Below are 19,591 nucleotides of genomic sequence, written 5' to 3'. Positions count from 1 at the left end.
GGGACCACAGTACTCTAGGTTGTGTTTCATAAGAATGGAGTAGAGGGGAATAATCACCCCCCTCGGCCTGCTTGCCAGGTCCTTCTTTCATCTTCCCCTTACATTATCTGTGTCTCTGCACAGAGACTTACTGTGCCATGGCTGGAGGAGGTGTCTCATGCAGCCTTTTTGAGATTGGTATGTTGTACCTAAAGGCCCATTCCCCACAGTTCATATTTTCCAGTGAGGTAAGATCTCCCCAGGTGTACTGAAGTTTTGCTCCACAGAACTATTTTACATCACGGGGTTCTTTTTTTTTTTTTTACTAGGTTCTTTGAGTCTTTCATGTGCAAGTTTTTTTGGTGCACACACATGACTGAAGACTCACAGGTCTGCCAGCACAAGTTTATTCTTGGCAATGCTATGTCACTGATATCACCAGGCTTGATATTTACTTATCTCATGTCCTGGTGAGAGATACTTCTCTCCCTTCTCTGAGGTTATGGCTGTGCTGCTAGCTGCAGATACATCCTGAGCTTTTAAGTATTATTTATTCCCCTACTGTGTCCAGTCATGTTTTTCAATTGATGTCATTGTTGGCTGCTCCACCTCACTGGGTTGTCTGTTGTCCATTATGTTCTGTTCTCTTTCAGAATTGAGGGCAGACAGGCAACAAGAATTCAGGACAACAGTAAAGATCAATTTGCAATTTATTCGATAATGCTCTTAACTCCACTCATTTTGATTTGTTCTCTGGACCATTATTGGCCTAGCTGTGAGTTCTTGTCACAGCAAAGTAGCAACCATGGAAGGAATAAAACAGAAGCCCTTTTGTTGCCTCTGCATGATACTGGTTGCTGGAGGGTTATGCTGCTTAAAAACTATGCAATACAAACAAACCCAATAAAAACAGTAAAAAAATTGTTGAAGGTCAACATAAGTGTTCCAGTTTGTGTATCACATAGTGGGCCACTAATTAGATAATTGGCTTTGATAAGACCTTTTAATATTTAGTTATGGATGTTTGCACTGTCCTCAATTCTAAGAAATAGCTACGCCTGTGGTGATCACAGTAAGCCAGTTCTTTGACTGGTGACAATAGAACACTTTGAGAAGTCTGATTTGTTTATTTTCAAGTGAGTAAATTCACTTTGATGACTTTTTAACTATTTGTTTTGACCATGGCACATCAAAATATAATCCTAACACTGTAGGGAATCCAGTTGTGTAATGGCATGTCACATCCTTTCACATCAAAGAATAAATACAGCTCAGGTTTTGTGTTTGTTTATACCAATGCCTTTTGGTAAAAGGCATTAGTTCTCATTTGTTTGAGATTCTGGTTGTAGTATAAAGGCTTGTAAAAGTGGGAGGGGAAATTTCCCTCCTTACTCAGGCCTGCCTTCACACCTCTCCTATAACTGTAGGAAACCAGTGCAGCAAAACTCTATGTGAGACTTTATGGCAGGGGAAGTTAATATATTTTAAATTTTTTTTAGAAAATAAATTAATTTTCACCACTCAGATTCTTTATTGATTTAATTCACTCGCATTCTCACACCCACACATGTACAAGCATCAGAGTGTCTGGATTTAAGTAGTTTGATTAGGATCACTTGGCTTTAAGTAGTTTGGTTAGGATCACTTGTGTGTGACACACAAGATGGACAAGAGATACTACCCATGAAGTTCCCAGTAGGTCACAGAATCACTGAATCAAGGACTCACACAGAATCACAAGGTTGGAAAAGACCTTTAAAGATCATTAAGTCCAACCGTTCCTGTCCTATGCTAAACCATATCCCTAAGTACCTCATCTACCCTTCTTTTAAACACATCCAGGGAAGGTGACTCAACCCCCTCCCTGGGCAGCCTGTTCCAGGCACTGACAACTCTTTCAGTAAAAAATTTTTTTCTATTATCTAATCTGACCCTGCCCTGGCACAGCTTTGTGCCATTTCCCCTTGTACTGTGTCCTGTCACCTGGCTGAAGAGACGATCGCTCACCTCTCTACAACCTCCCTTCAGGTAGTTGTAGGTGGTGATAAGGTCTCCTCTCAGCCTCCTCTTCTCCAGGGTAAGCATCCCCATCTCCCTCAGCTGCTTCTCATAGGATTTGCCCTCCAGCCCCTTCCCCAGCCTTGTTGCCCTTCTCTGGATTTGCTCGAGGACCTCAGTGTCCTTCTTATGGTGAGAGGCCTAGAACTGGACACAGTACTCGAGGTGTGGCCTCACCAATGCCCAGTACAGGGGCACAATTACTTCCCTAGACCTACTGGCCACACTATTTTTGATACAAGCCAGGATGCCATTGGCCTTCCTGGCTGAAGCTTCAAGCCAAAATTTCAAGCCGAAAAAAGGTCTTTTTGTTTCATCTTCAGTGACAACAACAAACCGGCTTTTAGACGTGTCTTTTATATCATTTAGGACCCAGCAGTTATGATGATGTTTTTGAGTCATGATTTTGTTTACTTTCATCTCTGTAAGTTTTAGGCAAGCCTGGTGCCTGTTGTCTGAGCTTCCTTGTGTTTGACATTCTTAGGACAATGTGGGCTCACATGAAAGCAATGTGATGGGTTATGTGCTGTTTTGGTGTTGACATCCTTTGTTGTTGAGCACATGGACCTCTGCTGACAGGTCATCATGAAAGCCATGATACTATTGTTTTATGTGAGTGCAGACATTCTGGTTTTGACAAAATAATGCATTACTTTGTTTTACTGCCATGAATGTGTTGTTGGATAGCAATACAGGTCATATTTTTAACCTCATTTTGGTATTTCTTCCGGTGTTCACCTACACAATTCCATTCATACATCCTTCACACCAGTCTTGCCATTTCCATTATAAGTCTTCCTGTATCGACACACAACAAGGGAAAAGCTGCAGCTTATAAGGTGTATGTATACATAAAGCCACAATTCCCAACTTCTACAACAGAGGCAGAAGCGTCCACATCACATTCTTACAATTAGTGAAGGATTCTAGGATCTCAGAGTCATCACCAGGATGTACAATGCCAATGCTCCCTCTCAAAAGGATGGTATAGCTTGGCCCTAATTGCCGAGCTCCTTTAAATGCAAAATGTTCATTACTACCCAGCCAGGCAAAGTAATTTGATTCAGAGGAAGTACTGCCTTTTTTTCCCCCTGTTTTTGAAATATAACTATGCATTATCCTATGATAAAGATAACTAACAGAAGCTGTGAATTCTTTTTTATGAAAGTTCTAGGTATATACTGCAGAAATCACAAATTACTTTTTTTTGGGAGGGTCATCTGTTCAGTGAAGCAGAAACATGATATTTTCAGATAGCATGTACTTATGAGGTCCAATAAGGCCATAACCATAAAAATGAGAGAGTTATGATTAAAGATATGCTTCATTAAGCAAAGCCAAGTATTAATATTATGGTGCAGTTTCTCTCATACAGTTTCCTCGTTTCTTGCACTAATATTGCTTCACAGAAACAGAAGTATATAGGTCATTTATGGAACCCTATAATATACCTAAAATGCAAAGTTGGAGAGAAAAATAATACCAGCCTGTCTCCCAGCCAAACACAGCTTTCGGTACTGACTTGTCTGAAAATTCCAAAATATAAATTCAACTCCTGATTCTACCATGTCTTCTGAGACTACATATGACATAATTTCAGTCTTCAATTGTCTAAACTTAGGCACCTTGTATGATTTCTGATACCTAAGGTTACCCTGCCTGACCCTAGCTTGACATGGGGATGCTGCCACATTCATGATGATGTCCTTGATATCTTAGCATATGTCAAATGGCACTAGGCAGCTGAATTGAACCTGTAATTTCTGTTCAGCTCCTGTTACGTTGAAGTAATAGTTTATTTTCTACCTAATAGGGTTTTAATCTTTTCTATTGAAAAGTCTTCTGAGCAGGGACCATATTTGTTTGACTGAGGAATCAGAAATAGATATAATTGTTACAGAATCCACTAGACATTTTTATACTATTTAATAGAGAATTTTTATTATGGTATTTGTTATTTGGTACTTATTTATTATGGCATTTGTTATTGAGAAATATCATTGATTCACTTGGGGGAAAAAAGTTCAAACGTGTAAAACTGATAATAAAAATTCGAAAATTTCTGTATTAGATGAGAAGTCAGAGTCTAGCAGATATAAAGCTAGTCTGTTTTAGGCTTTTATTTTGACAAAACTGAGTAGAGTTAGTGATTCAGTGTCTAAATTCTTGTACTTAACTACTTTATCCTAGCTCTGAGGCACATCCAAAGTCAGCAACAGATAAAATCCAAAGGATCATAAGGTATTGAATTAGATACGAGAGTGACTAATGTAGTCAGTACAGATATTATTGTGCATGGTATATTCTGTATTAAAGTAATTTGGGTTTACTTAGCTATCACTTTCCTAATTTTTCTTTTAAATGCACAACAGATTTCTGTCCTGGTCACCCAGACATTTGTGCAGGTGTATGAAAAGTTGAGACTTCATGTAGATACTCAGAGAATGTAAATTGTTTAGGTTTTCAGATAACATAAAATAGGATTTAGGTTTGTAAAAAGGATTTTAATTGAAACTTTCTGTTCAAATGAGCAGTAAAGGAATTTCTAGTACATCAATATTTAAGTTGATTTATAGATATTAATTTGCAAATCCAAAAGAGGCTTATATGTTTCACCTTGTATATTAGTCTATAAATAGCCATTACACAATACCCAGGCTTTCGTTATGTTCAGGTCTGTGTACTGTGTGAAAATAAAGCCTGTCTCTGCAGAGGTCACGCTCTGAAGACTCTAAGACATGTGCAGCCCATGCCAACATCACAAGAATGTTTGTTTACAATAATCATCCTCATTTAAAATGCTGTTTTGTTGAATTTCTCAGTATCAGCTTTCTACTTTGGTTCTTGCTTTGCCTTTCTCCAGTAGTTTGAGAATCCCCACTCTAGTACCTTCAAAGAAGGGAATTCACATCTTGCTGAAACACTTCATAGGTTTTTTAAAGGGTTTTTTTTTTACCCCCCATTGGATTAAGTAGATTCTTTGAAGTTCTTTTAACAGGCCATTTTCTCTGCACTTTCTTCTTCCTTTGGAGCTTCTTGGGACTCTTACAAGTTTTAAAAATTTCTTCAAGCATGGATACCATTGTGAACTGCAGGACTTTAGTATCCATCTCATCAATGCTCTAAATCAAGCCTACTGCATCTGTTCCTAGTTATGTCTCTCCTTTTATATTCATGTGAGGATGGCATTAGCCCTTTTCTCTGCACTGTCTCACTTGAACGTTTTACTGAACTGCCTCCCTGTTGTGTTCCTCAAACTGGACCCACACTCCACTTTTATTAGACTTGGACAGTACTAAGCAACTTATTATAAGAATGTAATAGACAATCAGAATTTTTCTTGGCATTTGTATTAGGATTCTTTGTCTTCGGTTGTCACACGTAACTGTTTCAGTCTTATGGCGTTCTTCTGGTATAAAATAAAAATAAAAATAAAAATAAGTGATTCGGACATCTTTTTTTAGCATATTTAGGCAGGTTCATGAAGCCTGCTCACTTAGAAATATTTCTCCCAGATAGATGTTGGTTAATATTCTCTTATGTTAATAATATAGTGGAAAGCTCTTTATCATAGTCCTGTAATAAAACTTTAGGAAATCCTGTTTCTATTTAAATACAGAGAGAAATGTTTGTTTCATTTACTGTATTGTTCTAAATCAGGGATCCTGTACTATGCTGAGAATTTTCATATTTCTAGTACACATCTAAAACTTCTTATTTTTCATCCAATTATAGAAATTTTTTTTCCCCCAGAAATGTCTGGTTTATTCACACCAAAATTTCTCATTTATATTGGTTGCTATCTATTCCATCCTTCCTTCTTTAGCTATTCAGCCTTCTCATTGCTAACTTATAGCTTCTCTCCATCATTAGACCTGGATGGACATTTCTCTTCCTGTGGAAAAATTTTGGGCTATCAGATAAATTCTTTGTACAGGACAGCAAAATTCATATTTTTATAGCTGAATTTTTGTCTCCCTCATTACTGGTTAATATTGATTTATTATTTACTTATTATGTTAGTTTGAAAAATGCTTTTTTCTGAGGTGCCAAATTTTCTTTGGGGTTGGTCTCAGTCTACCCTGTGTGAACATCGTCTCAGTTATGAACCACCTTCCTCTGCAATGATTGCTTCATCTTTTTTCATCATGCTGACATTCCCATCTACTGTTACCTTTTGTATTAGAAATTTATCATGCAGGTTTATTGAAAACTCCAACAGTTGCGTGAGTAGTCCTCAACTGAAGTTCCTCACAACCACCCAGTTTTATTTCCAGATATGATAAGAAATAATTCATCCTGGTGTCCGGTCTGATTTGGGTTTATTTGGGTTATAATGGACCTCTGCTAGTAATCTGTCACATCTTTTTTGCTGCATTCATATTTCACATTCAAATCATGTGGTTATTTGATTTATTAATAATTCCAAACACAGTGAAAGTATATCTTTAGCATCATCTTTTTCTTTCCTTTGCCTCTTCCCCATCACAATCTTTATTTTTCAGTGAGATCAGCATGGATTTCTCACTGCTTACTGCTAAAATGAGTAGAAGCATTTGTATCTCCACAAATAATTTTCCAACACCGACATCCAGTTGCATAATTTGCTCTTCAGCGGTTGGGCTATTCTCAAATTTAATCTATATCTTACTAATTAGAAATAAATCAGGCAGATAAAAATGCTCTGACAGAAGCTTAGCTGTAATAAGTTAATGTAGAGAATTGCATGCCATCTACCTGAAAGGAGCACAAGTATATATGCTTGTTTTCTACCTCTTGCATTTGGTTTGTGCTGTAGTTGTTCTTGCTTCCCAGTCTAACACAGAAGCGCAATTAATGCTACCATCAAGCTTCTGTTGTTGCTAGTTACCAATCTGTAATATTTGATACATGCTAAATGCATATATGTAAATTTCTAACTGCTGAATGCCACATGCAGAAGTGGCTTGGAATACTGCCATAAAAAGTCTGTGCCGTTGGTTAATGAGCATTTCAAGTTGTATACATAATAAGATAATTAAAAAAAGATCAATATCCAGTTGGGGGTACAAAACTTGTCCTGAACATTTCAATTGTTGTGGATGACAGCTCCAAGACTTTGGACCTTCCAGTGGTTTTGAATATAAATTAATAAAGTAAAACTTTAAGGAATTCCACTTACAGAAAACTACAAGGTTTGTCTCTCCTTTGGGCTTCCCAGTTTACAATGCCAAGTTGCACTGTTGCTTCCACAAATCAGAAAAGCAAAATTGCTGGTTAGCTTCTCTGCATCCCACAGCTCAGTGCTTTGCCAGATACTCCTACTGCTTGTTCCCTTCCTCCCAGCCCATGCTCCCAAATTATCTCAGTCCCCTTGTTTCCACTCCCTTGCCCTACATAGCAGACAGGATGAGACAAAAGTCACTGGCATGTATAATTTAGTTCTCTTAAACCCAGTAAACTGATCAGTGAAGGAATAATCTTCTCAGCTACAGAAATATTATTCAAGGTTGAAAAGTGTAATTCTGGCTGGAGACATTTACTTCTTTTTTCTATTTTCCATTTCTGCATTCTACTCTGCATTTGTTGCCTCTTTTCCCATCCTCCTGGCAAGATTTTCCTCTCAGTTACTACTCAACACTCCTTTTTATTATCTTTGTACAAATAATTATAAAAAGTTCTATGTAATATATTTTTTCCTTTGTTGTTTTTAAACCTCCATTATAGCTTCTAGGATTTGACCTGCATCTTAGGGTTGCTTTGAACTTTCCCTCACCTGTCATTACCTGTGTTTTCCTTATCATTTCAGAGTGTATACCTCTCCACTTGTCCTCTTTTTCATTTTTTTTCTCATACTTCTTTCTGTCCTTTCATTTGTCTCTATTCCCCCCCTTATTATTAATAATTTTTGATATCTATGTCCTTGCCACTATATTGTTCTTCTGCCTGTCCATCTTTCCTCTCTTTCAGGCTCCTTGTCTTGATTTGGGAAATGAAATCTAGGTGTCCCTGTGGAGAGAGCCCACCATTGTAGTTTGCCCATTCTTCTTCAAAGTCCTGCCTTGGGGTCATGCGAGCACATGCTTTGGAGAATACTCTGGTGTCTTCCTCTTTCCTGTTCTTCTCTGAGCATTTCACTACAGTATCAGAAGTGAAAGTGCCAAACCTCTTAAGCTGCTGAGCTGGGAGAGCTATGTCTGGAGAAGAGATGCCGAAGACAAACAGGGTGTTGTTAAGGTGATGAGAGGAACTCTTGGCAGGTTGCCAGTTGGGTTTATTTACAACCAGTCTTACCAGTTGAATGAGATCATGGGGGAGTTACCTTCATCTTGTACTGTATGAGTTAATCTATAGTAACTGCAGAGTATGTAATGTACAGGCTTTTCCCATCAGCTACTCCATGCACTGCAGCAGATGAACAGTGGTAATAGGCTGGTGGAGAAGGGTGCAGCTTTGAGCTGCCTTGCCGGTGCTGCTGCATGCCTCACTGCTCTCAGGTCTGTGCTGTGGCCTGCTTCTTCAGGCAAGGGGATGGGATCCACAGCTGTGATAATAGCACTGGACTACAGGACAGAGATATGGGAGTGAAGGGGGTGTGACTGTCCTCAGTACACTGTGTGTGTTAGGGGACACCCAATGAAGTGGAGTTGCTGCCAAGCTTTATTGGATGATGGGAGCCATGTCTATGCTTTTCTGCACATCACTAGGGCAAGCTGTCTAACAAAGAATGAGGGAACTGAAGCAGTATACCCTGTCTGTCTGGAAGCTGTGCTATCTGTCTATTTGTCTGTGTATCCCATATCATGCACTTCACACTGCAGAGGTCTGAAGATGATCTCAGTTGTGACCACAACCACTGTTTTCTGCTTCTTTTGCTCATAACAAACCTTGGTGTCATTACAGGCCACGGTGTCTGCTCATGCGGCCGATGCATTTGCCAGGATGGGTGGTTTGGAAAGTTGTGCCAGCATTCAAGGAAGTGCAACATGACAGAGGAGGAGAGCAGAAGCCTCTGCGAGTCAGCGGATGGCATATTATGCTCGGGGAAGGGTAAGAACTGGCAGCCGCGCTACCCCGTGTCAGTGCCCCGGCAGCGGAAAATGATCACGTTCTGGAAGACTAATGTGCATGGCAGTGGGTTGTTGTTTAGTAACTCATTCTTTCAGAGGCACCTATTATTAAAAGGATGTTAAATTTGGCTTTGCAATGCACTTAACATCCTTTTTGTCAAACACCCACCACAGCCATACGTGCTCAGCAGCTTCGCTCTCCTATGCAATTTGTTAATAGCGTGTAATTTCCCATTGGTGTTTATCTGACGGTCTGCGCTGAACAGCTGCACGTTATGAACTAACTGTTAGTGCTCCATCCCATCTGAGGGACAGGGGCACTACCTGCAGTGACACTGCGCTCAGCAAGGAGGCAAATACAGTATCTCAGGCAACGGTAAGTGGAGGAAATCACCCCCCACCTTCCCACCCCACCCCCCCAGACAACAACGCAGCTACAAAGGACAGGTAGACATCTGCACCCCCCATGAGAGAATCCCATAGACTTTCTAGTTTACTAATTTTTGTTCAGGTGGTTGCATCAGCTTCTGCCCAGCTGTAAAAAATTGCCACAGGGAGGACTAAAATTTAGCAAATCTTGATAATTCTCTGAAATTGTTCTCTGAGGTTCTTACCTTGCAGTCTTTCAGGCTAGGAAATTACATTACTGGAAAGAAGGCTTTTTGGCTCCCTCATAGTGCAAAGTGCCTATTTTTTATAGAAGAGATCTAAAAGAGAAAAGACCAAAAAAAAGAAAAGAGAGTGGTGGGACTGGCTTGGAATCTAGAATGCACCCAACTCTGGAGTTGATGTGCCATTTACACTGTTCATGTGTCCCTTGTGTAGACAGGGAAGAAACCTTCTTTCTAGAATAAAACAGGTCCCTGCTACATGGATCCCTTCATGGACAAGAAGCTGGACACGAGCCACCAATGTGAATCTGCAGCCCAGAAAGCCAACTGCATCCTGGGCTGCATCAAAGGAAGTGTGGCCAGCAGCTCAACAGAGGTGGCTCTGCCTCTCTGCTCTGGTGAGACCTCACCTGGAGTACTGTGTCCAGCTTTGGAGTCCTCAACACAAGGATATGGACCTGTTCGAGTGTGTCCAGTGAAGCGCCACAAAAATGATCAGAGGGCTGGAGCACCTCTCCTATGAAGACAGGCTGAGAGAGTTGGGCTTGGTCAGCCTGGAGTAGAGAAGGCTTGGGGTGGGGGGGTGGGGGGTGTCTTATAGCGGCCTTCCAGTATCTGAAAGGTGCCTAACAAGAAAGCTGGGACATAAAGCAATAGGAGAAGGGGTAGTGATTTTAAACTGAAAAAGGAGAGATTTAGGTTGGATATTAGGAAAAAGTTCTTCAGTATGAGGGTGGTAGCACAGGTTGCCCAGAGATGTAGTGTAGGCCCCATCCCTGGAGACATTCAAGGTCAGGCTTGATGGGGATCTGGGTAACCTGGTCTAGTGAAGATGTCCCTGCTTACCGTAGAGGGGTATTATTACTTATCAGAATTTTCCCTCACTGCATCATTTTATTTTGGCTCCCCCCTCTCCAGTAACCTCAGTGTTGTAGAAAATGAGGAAATTGCAGTGTTTGTCTATTATTTCCAGAGCATGTAGCTATCTTTAAGATAGTGTATGTGAATGAGGATACTGAGTTACTGATGAAATTGAGTTATTCTGTTTTACTGCAGAAGTTATCTTTTCTTCTCATAGTCTTGGTCTCCCAGTGATTTTTTTTATAAACGGTGAAAGTGAGTGAATATGCTGGTTTTTTTTTTGAAAGTTTCTCTGGCCTCTAAGCTTCCAATGTGATAGGAGGCTGCCCTGAGGACAGTAAATGGAATAAAGCTGTGTCAAATAAGCTGCTACAGCTGCTTTATTGTGGGTCATTTGTAAATGCTTGTCTCAGCAGAGAAATACCCACATAACTTCTAGAGAAGGGTAGCCAGCGAATATCCAAGGAGGCTACTCTCTCCTGTCTCTTCTCTGAGTAGGATGGGAATCACATGAAAAGACAGTCTAATTGCTTGTAACTTTTGTTTCTAAGCTTAGCATTTTCTTTGCAGATTGTTTGGATTTTTATTTATTTAATTATTGAAATTTTTGAGTGGGGAAATCTATTCTTAATGCTTAAATATGTACCTGGAAATCTTATCTCATTGTGTACCCATACTTCAGAATTTCTTTGTGAGTGTGACCTGCACTATTGAGAGGCCAAAATGACAAATTGTTCTTTCTTTTTCATTCCATTGAGCAACAAGTAACCATTACTGCTCAAAGAAAAGGGGATTTGGAACCTGTGCACTCGTGGTTCTTCTGTCTTGGCTGGATACCTACCCAAGATACCTGAGGGAGCTTGAGTCTGCATGTGGGATTTAATAGACTCTAAGGAGACCTGGTGTTCAGCAGATACCTGCTGAAAGCTTTCAGAAAATTACACTCTGTTAATATAAGCAAAGTTGGACATCCACATTCCTAGGCTGTTTTCAAAATCTTGGCTCCCCGACTATGCCACCTGTAGTAAAAGCTCTTCCCAAGGAAAACAGCAACACCCACCATGCTGCTGCCTCCCTGGCAGTAAATGTAGAGCTGCAGATGGCTACTGTAATGGTGCTGGACCCGGGCTAGGTAATGAGCCAAATCCCATCCGAGAGGATCTGGCTGGAATCCCAGGGAACACCCTGCAACTCATTAAACTCATTTTAATTAAACTGAGGAGTCTCCCAGAGCAACATGCTCTGTTTAGGGAAAAGACCTGATACATTCATTCTCCCTAACAGATTTTACATTATGGAGCCTGATCTTCCTTGGTTGACTTAGTGTTAAATTTGCTGTATCTTCTGCAAAATAGTTTTAAACTTTGTGGGTACACATCAGTGGCAGCATCAGCACTGGCTCATGCAGAGTCACTTCAGGTTTCTTACAATGTCATGCTCTTATTAACTGTTTCAAATTCACTAAAATTCTCACAGTATTCATCATTATTTTCAGTTGTCAGTACCTTACAGTATGTATAAACAGAGAAATTCAGTTCAAATTACCCTCAAGTATGTCTTGGAGCAGCTCTTATACAGCAACTGTGCAATATGGATGCTTAACCAAATACTCCCATCTCCAAATGTTCTGATTGCCAGCTCTTCCTGTATGTATTTACATGTTCCATATGTTACAAGTTAAACCAGCATTTCTGTAAAATTAGGCAATGAGTTAATTTTTGTCAGCCTACAGTAAACACCAAACTACATATATTTTAATTTAAAAAAATAAGGTAGTTTACTGAGGCTGTTCTGAAGTTTTAAACTTCAGAATGTTTGGAGACCATATCAGAAAAACTTCAGTATTTACGGGAAAAACCTGAAGGAAAATCAGTTGATAGCAACAGATCCATAATTTTTTTTAAAATGTATTTGCATTTTTACTATGACTTTTATTCAGAAGTGACCAAAAAGAACAGAATTATGGATGGCATCATTTTATATTCTTTGGCTCAGACCCTTTTAAGTAACCCATGAATTCTATGAGGTTATATACTGCTATGACCAAGCTTTTTTTTTAATAATTGTTTTTCTTCAATATTGCATTAAACACATTGGTGACTTTGCAATGTGATCATTCTAGAAATATTGCAAGAAGGTGGGATTTTCAGCAGCATCTCACTCATTTATAAATATGTTCTGTTAAAGGTTGACAGCTTCTTTGTGTTTGTTTTTCTTTTTGAATTCCCTGTCCTGGTTGCAGCTGAGATAGAGTTAATTTTCCTTCTAGCAGCTACTATGGGGCTGTGTTTTGGATTTGTGTTAGAATCAGTGTTGCTAATACAGAGATTTTTTTTGTTGTTGTTACGTAGGGGTGGGTTTAGCTACTGCTGAGCAGTGCTTACACAGAGCCGAGGCCTTTTCTGCTCCTCACCCCACCTCACCAATGTGTAGGCTGGGGATGCACAAGGAGGTGGGAGGGGACACATCTGGGACAGCTGACTGCAACTCAATGAAGGGATATAACATATTGCATCATGCTCAGCACATAAATCTGGGGGAAGGAGGAGAAAGGGGGAGACGTTTAGAGCAATGGTGTTTGCCTTCCCAAGTCACAGTTAGGCGTGATGGAGCCCTGCTTTCCTGGGGATGACCAAATGCTGCCTGCCCATGGGCAGTGGGGAAGGCATTCCTTGTCTTGCTTTGCTTGTGTGCTTGGCTTTTGCTTTACCCATTAAACTGTCTTTACCTCAACCCACGAGCTTTCTAACTTTCACTCTTCTGATTCTCTGCCCCATCCTGCTGGAGGGGGAACGAGGAAGTGGGGCTGAGCTGCCAGCTGGGGTGAAACTGTGACACTATGTCCCATAATGGGAAACAATGTGTGTATTCTTTGTTACCTTTTGTTTGTTTTTTTCAGATTTTTGTATTGATTTGTGCTGTAACCAGTTCTCAGGGCTCGGTCCACAAGACGATTTGTCCTCAGCAGTTACCAAGTGCCCCACCTTGATATTTGTTTGACCTCTGCATAGGGTCTGCCAGCTGAGGGTGGTCCAATTCTCTTCAGCTGGGTGTTGGAGTCAGCCAGGAGGCAGCATCATCTCCCAGTGGCATTTCTAGCTGCAGAAAAGCCTCTCTCACACCCTTCTGATTTTTTCCTTAAAGGGAGATTTCTGATGGGTGGGTTCTGGCATCGCCCAAATGTCACCATAAAGTCCCTCCTTTGACTATGGGGGTATGACCTGACATCCCCAAGGAGCAGGAGAGAGGCTTATCCCAACAAGCAGCATTGGGGTACTCTGCAGGAGTGTACTTCTGAATGTAACTTCTGAACCGCTGTTACATGCACAAACTCTTTCTGACCTGGAAGATATATGGTAGTAATTTAGCAAATATTTAGTAATTCCATGGGAGGTGGAGCAGCTTCATTTGTGGTGATGAGGATTTTGGGTGCCTAAATGTTAGTCTTGGGCACCTCCGTTTTTTTGTGGATTCATCCCTAAAGGGACATTTTCTTTCTGTGTATGATTTTACTGCCTTCCATAACAGTAGGTCAGCCACAATTTGAGCTTTTCTAGTAAAAAAAATAAAACCAAAAAAACCCCACCAGTTACTGGGAAGAGCAGCCCTGATTGTAGGTCTCTGAAACTAAAGGAAAGCTTCAGAATGGGAGTCCTGATTAAGTGAAATAGCCAAGTCAAAGCATTAGTAGTAACATCCCACCATTCTCTAGCTCACCCTGAAAGTATCCTTTCATTCAAAAAGCTTTTAGCTTGATTATTTTCTTCTATACAATAGCTTCTTAGGCAGCAATTTTGTGCATATGCACACGTGTGTATGAGTGCACGTGTGTGTCCGGGGGTGGGTTTTTCTTTCCAGCCTGAAAATGCCCGTGCTCTTTGCAAGTAATAATTTTTGTGGTTTCAGGTTCCTGCCACTGTGGAAAGTGCATCTGCTCAGCCCAGGAATGGTACATTTCGGGCGATTTCTGTGAATGCGATGACAGAGACTGTGACAAGCACGACGGTCTCATTTGCACAGGTGCAGTACCAGCGAACGCTTAATTGTTGTAAGAAACAAACTACGTTGATGGGAATTATGGTAGACAAAGCCCAGCTTCTTCTTGCTCCACTTGATGGGGGAAGTGCATTTGCTGCTTATTCAAACCTGCTGTAATTTTTAGCTCGTGCAGCGTGATAATCAACTTAGGGTTTCAAAACAAGCCTGAGTATGAATTTAAATAAGTAAGCCAGCTATGGAATCCAGCAACAGTTTCCTCTGTAATAAACCAGAAGTGACTGCTTTTTGGCAAAGGATGTATGGTGTCATCACTGCGAGCACGGGATTTTTTTGACTTTTGTTCTCCTGCTGGACTTCCTGGGTGTATAACAACATTTAAGCCTTAGACAAAACTCACTTGTCTGGTGCTCTTTGGTATGTGAGAGGCATAGCTGCGTGGGTTAGCCGAGCTTCCTGGCAATCAGACAGCTCTCAGTGGGAGGCTGAAATACCTGACAGTTTTTCTTATGACGTGATGGCTGGCGATTAAAGCGGCTTCACCTTAACATTGTCTGAGAGTTCAGGTGGCAGATGAAGATAGAAATGGGCAGGCTGCCAGCAAGCCCTCATGACAAATCTAGTGACAAGAAGCAACAGGGGAATAGCTAAATTAACTCGCTGGCTGCTTCCTGTTACAAATCTTAATTTTAGAAAATCTCTGCTGAGCAATTATTAGATGTGGAGGAAATGTGCAAGCCGATTAGAGCAAGTGGGAAGGCTGACAGTAGTAAATGGTGTCTTCCAGCTACCCCTATTAGCAAGGGTCCTTCTCTGGAGGCAAACAGCCAGTACTGAGGCAAGCGGAACCTTATCTTCAGCTGCAGTGGCTATTCATGGATCTTCATAAAGTCAATGGGAAGTGAAGCTCGTGTTGGAGACCCAGGCTGTAGAGGTCTCAGGCTGAGCATCCAGGAGTCACGAAAAATATTGAAATAAAATTAAAATATGGGTCTTGGTACTTAATGTCTCCCCACTGCAAAATAAGGGAAATATTCTTAATCTAATAGAGAGTTTGAGATGTTTGTATAGCGCTTCTGAGAATTTAGGTTTAAAGTTTTTCATGTTCAAAGCAATGTCTTCATTGCTATTCCGTTTGTAACTTTTTATGACTTTTTCTTTCCGTATAATAGTTAGAAATAATCTTGTTTTTCCTTGTACCTGGAGGTACAGTGTGAACGCTGAGCCTCAACAGCTGGGAACAAATAGTGGTGGCATAATTGCAATATTTGCAATTCTGCTGATGGAATTATTGAGAGAATGCTATTAATGCTTTGTAAGTGTAGGTTTGGGGTGGCTTCTTAATGCAATGGTACTGTAATTGCTTCCTTCCAAAGGAAAAAAAAAACCCGAGGTGGGAGGGGGGGGACAATAAAGGAACAATGCCACTACTTCAGCATGGCTTTTTACTTCCCATAAAACGCATTTAAATGTGGTACATTTCAATTATCATAATTGCCTTCTTTTCGTTCTGTTCTAGGCAATGGTGTTTGTAGCTGTGGAAACTGTGAGTGCTGGGAAGGTTGGAATGGAAATGCTTGTGAAATCTGGCTGGGAAGAGAATATCCTTAACAAAGGATATCAAAGACTGAGGGTTTTTCATTTGGGGTTGTTTTTCTTTTTTTTGTTTAGGCTGCTAGAACATTTGATTTCAGAAGTATTCAGTGTGTGGGTGTGCATACACACACATGTACATGGGTGTAAATACTTTAGAACACTCATTTGAGGGCCTGCACCTTGAAGAAAGGTATGGCAAAGCTAAAAAAAAAAAAAATTAAAAGAAATTTTTAAAATCACTTGGGAGCGTGAGAGTCCGATCTCTAAAAGGTGAAGTCATAAAATACTGTGTGGAACAGACAGTGGATCTCTAAAAGATGAAGTCATAAAATACTGTCCATGTGGAACTTCTCCAGAGGTTTTTGGCAAATTTGTTGTGACTGAGATTACACCCATAATGGCAATTTCTTCAGCACCCTTTGGTGAAGGTGTTAAGAAAGCCTGCTTTTAACATTTACTTGATTGTTACCTCTCCCTATCAGTATGCAACAGTATTCCTGTAGAAGACTAGCACTAATTCGTGATTTGACTCAATGATCTTAAGACTCTTCCAACCAAGGTGATTGTACAATTGAGTATTTCTCAAATAATCAGTTTGATAGATTTTATGATGTTTGGCAAATACATTGTGTGGTCCTTTTTTACTTTCTAACAATCCTGGTTACACATCATCTCACAAATTGGGAAAAGAAGATTACAGGAGAGTTTTCTTTGGTCAGAGAGTTGTTATTTGTGTAACTGAGGTCCAAGTACCCAACAACCATAGACTGAAGACCCTAAGTGTATGAATGGTTCAAACAAGACTTCTTATTTTCTGTGGCCAATGTGTCAGTAGGTTGGTTATCTCATCTACATATACTCATCTATGATACTTTCAAGTACATTAACCTGTAGGAGTATAAGGAGTGAAACTAATAAAGACATAAACGTACGATTAGCTGTTCTGCATATGTATCCTGCAACTCATATGTAATTTTATCACGCTCTCCTATGTATGTACAGTTGCATAGTCTTCTTACAAGTAAAGCAAATGAAAATTTGTTACACTAATAACTTTTAGGATGACGATTCAGTATGCTATTAGAAATCACTGCTCGGAACAGATTGAACTGTCACACATGGTATTCATTGAATTTAACTGCTTTTACAGAAGTGGGGAGCCTGAAGGTCAACTGACTTGAAAAATCAGCTTATCTATGCAGTAGTCTGGTCTCAGCCAAAAACTTGCAGACAATGGCAGCAAAGTAATTAAAGTTTTAATGCAGTAAATACAAACAAAGCAGTGGTATGAACAAAAATTTTATTTTTATTTTCCAATGGTGAAATGCTGCTCAGTGTGAAATTCACATTGAGTTATGAATGATGCACAACTATTGGGACTTCCCTAACTTATTTACATGAGTCTCTTTTTTTTTCTCTTTTTTTTTCTTTTTTTAATACATGTAGATTTGGCAGCCCTTGAATTCTTTAGAGCAAAAAAAGATACATACATTTCAGTTTCAAAAGTGTTTACATTTTGTGAAACCATGATTGAGCGAGAAATTGCTTAAATGGTTGGAAAATATTTCGTTTTAATACCAAACTGTAACATTGTGGTTTAGGTGCCAAGGTCCTGATTTTTGAAGAGGTACATGACTCAGAAAGAAAGGAACTATATACCAATCAACCAAACAAAAAGGTATTTCCATTATTAGTCTAGAAATTAGTTTTCTTTTAAAAAGGACAACTCCGAAATAGGAACATACGATGGTACAGAACATGTAATAGAATGCGAAAAATTTAAATGAATTTATTTAATTAATTTTATTATTCCCCTTTCCCATGTAGCTTGCTCTTTTCTCATACCCGTTTCTGTTTCCTTAAGCTGGATTCTTTCTTAAAACGAAACTTGTGAAACTCATGTTCTTGGGAAGTAAAATCCCCAAACTTCCATGCATATCTTAGATGGAGTTATGCAGGTAAATAACGAGACATACATCCCAACGCTGCTAGTAGCTCTCTTTTTAGGTAACCAAAGTATCAGGTGGAGTGCTAAAAAGGATTGCTACACTATAAAGAATCTTCAAAGTAAAATTTGTCTTGAAATGATTGTTTATATTTTTACTTATAACCCTTAAACTCTGCAGATCTTAGCAGGAATATTTTCTTAAATTTCAACATGTACGTATTTTGTCAACCCTGGTTTTTGGAGAGCACAGATTGTTGGCTTTATTTATATTTATGAATACGGCTGACCTAAATCATCTTACAATCAGTGCTTTTTCTCAAACACATACGTCTGCTGCATCAGAGTGTAAACAGTGAAAGATACAAAGTTTTCCATGATTTCCTTCCATTTGTATCTAGTACTGTTCCAAGGAAGTAATAGATAATCAAAATTCTCTCTAAGTTCAGTAGGTGCATTTGACTTGTTTCATGGGATGGTAACCAGATTTATATAATGCTGTAGATCAGCTGTGGTATTTCAGGTATTCATAGACAAAAGAATAATTTTTAGAGGGTTGCAATGCTGTATTTGATGCATTTTACTTTTTAATTTACTTTCATTTGAAATTTATATACTTAAAGATGTAAGATGATTCAGATTTCTAGTTAGATTTAAAAAACAAGACAAAACAAAAAACCAGCTCTATTTTGACTCCTGGGTTGATTACTTAGCCATGACATTAAAAAAAGTGTTACCCAAGTTTTTCAGATATATATTGAAAAATACTAGAATATTCTATGACAGCGACTGTCAGTGTTTCATGAAAACATAAATTATCAAAGAAAATGGTGCTATCGCTATAAACCTTAAAGTATTAACTAAGACTACTAAAAACATAATGTATACATAAATTCATTTCCAATTTTTATTCTGTTCCTCAAACGTTGCTTGAACTTTACGACCCCACACACCCTCCCTGCCTGCCCTTCATGCTGAGGTAACTGGTGATGTAACTCCCAGCAGATCTCTTTCGTGTCTCATTTTCTCACTAGAAAAATGAGATCAGGAGGAATAAGGTTATTATTCCACAGATGTGAAACTAATAGCTGTGTTACTAAATTGTGACTGTACACCCCGTTCCCTGTGACAGGAAATCCAGATACCTGAACTGTAAAAGCCGGGAGAGGTGTAAGGGGGTGAAACATACTGCTCGGTTCTTCAATACCTACTGTCGTAAAAACTTGCTTCCAGGACTGCAGCAAAAGGCAGTTCTAGGTGGCAAAAAAAACCTGGATAAACAGGGATTTCATACCGGCTCAGCAGATAAAATCTTAGAAACAAAAGATACACCAGCCTTGCTTTCTTCTTGTGAGAGAACGCAATCCAGAAGTGTGCCGAATGCTTCTAAAATAGACTTGCAAAGCAATGCCTATTGTATATAACCTACCTGTAATACCACCTACAAAACAGCTGTGGCTTGATTTGCTGCTTTAAATTATTAACCTACTTGCAGT

The 19,591-nt window shown here is 39.5% G+C and overlaps 1 protein-coding gene across 1 annotated transcript in view; it reads left to right on the top strand.

The window, feature by feature from the left end:
• The window catches only part of ITGBL1 (integrin subunit beta like 1), a gene marked incomplete at its 5' end in the record, with an annotated part of 149,073 nt that extends 132,778 nt beyond the window's left edge, over positions 1-16,295 (top strand). Inside the window, 3 exons of the mRNA XM_084268891.1 lie at positions 8,920-9,066; positions 14,465-14,578; positions 16,074-16,295. Coding sequence (XP_084125017.1) covers positions 8,920-9,066; positions 14,465-14,578; positions 16,074-16,165 — 353 coding nt within the window. The 3' untranslated portion in view covers positions 16,166-16,295. The remainder of the gene's footprint in view (positions 1-8,919; positions 9,067-14,464; positions 14,579-16,073) is intronic.
• Positions 16,296-19,591: the final 3,296 nt, after the last annotated feature.

The sequence above is a fragment of the Gallinula chloropus genome (assembly GCF_964237585.1).
Source record: "Gallinula chloropus genome assembly, chromosome: 1".
Taxonomy (NCBI): domain Eukaryota; kingdom Metazoa; phylum Chordata; class Aves; order Gruiformes; family Rallidae; genus Gallinula; species Gallinula chloropus.
Note: the sequence above shows the minus strand (reverse complement) of the source record. Positions and strands in the feature narration are given on the sequence as shown.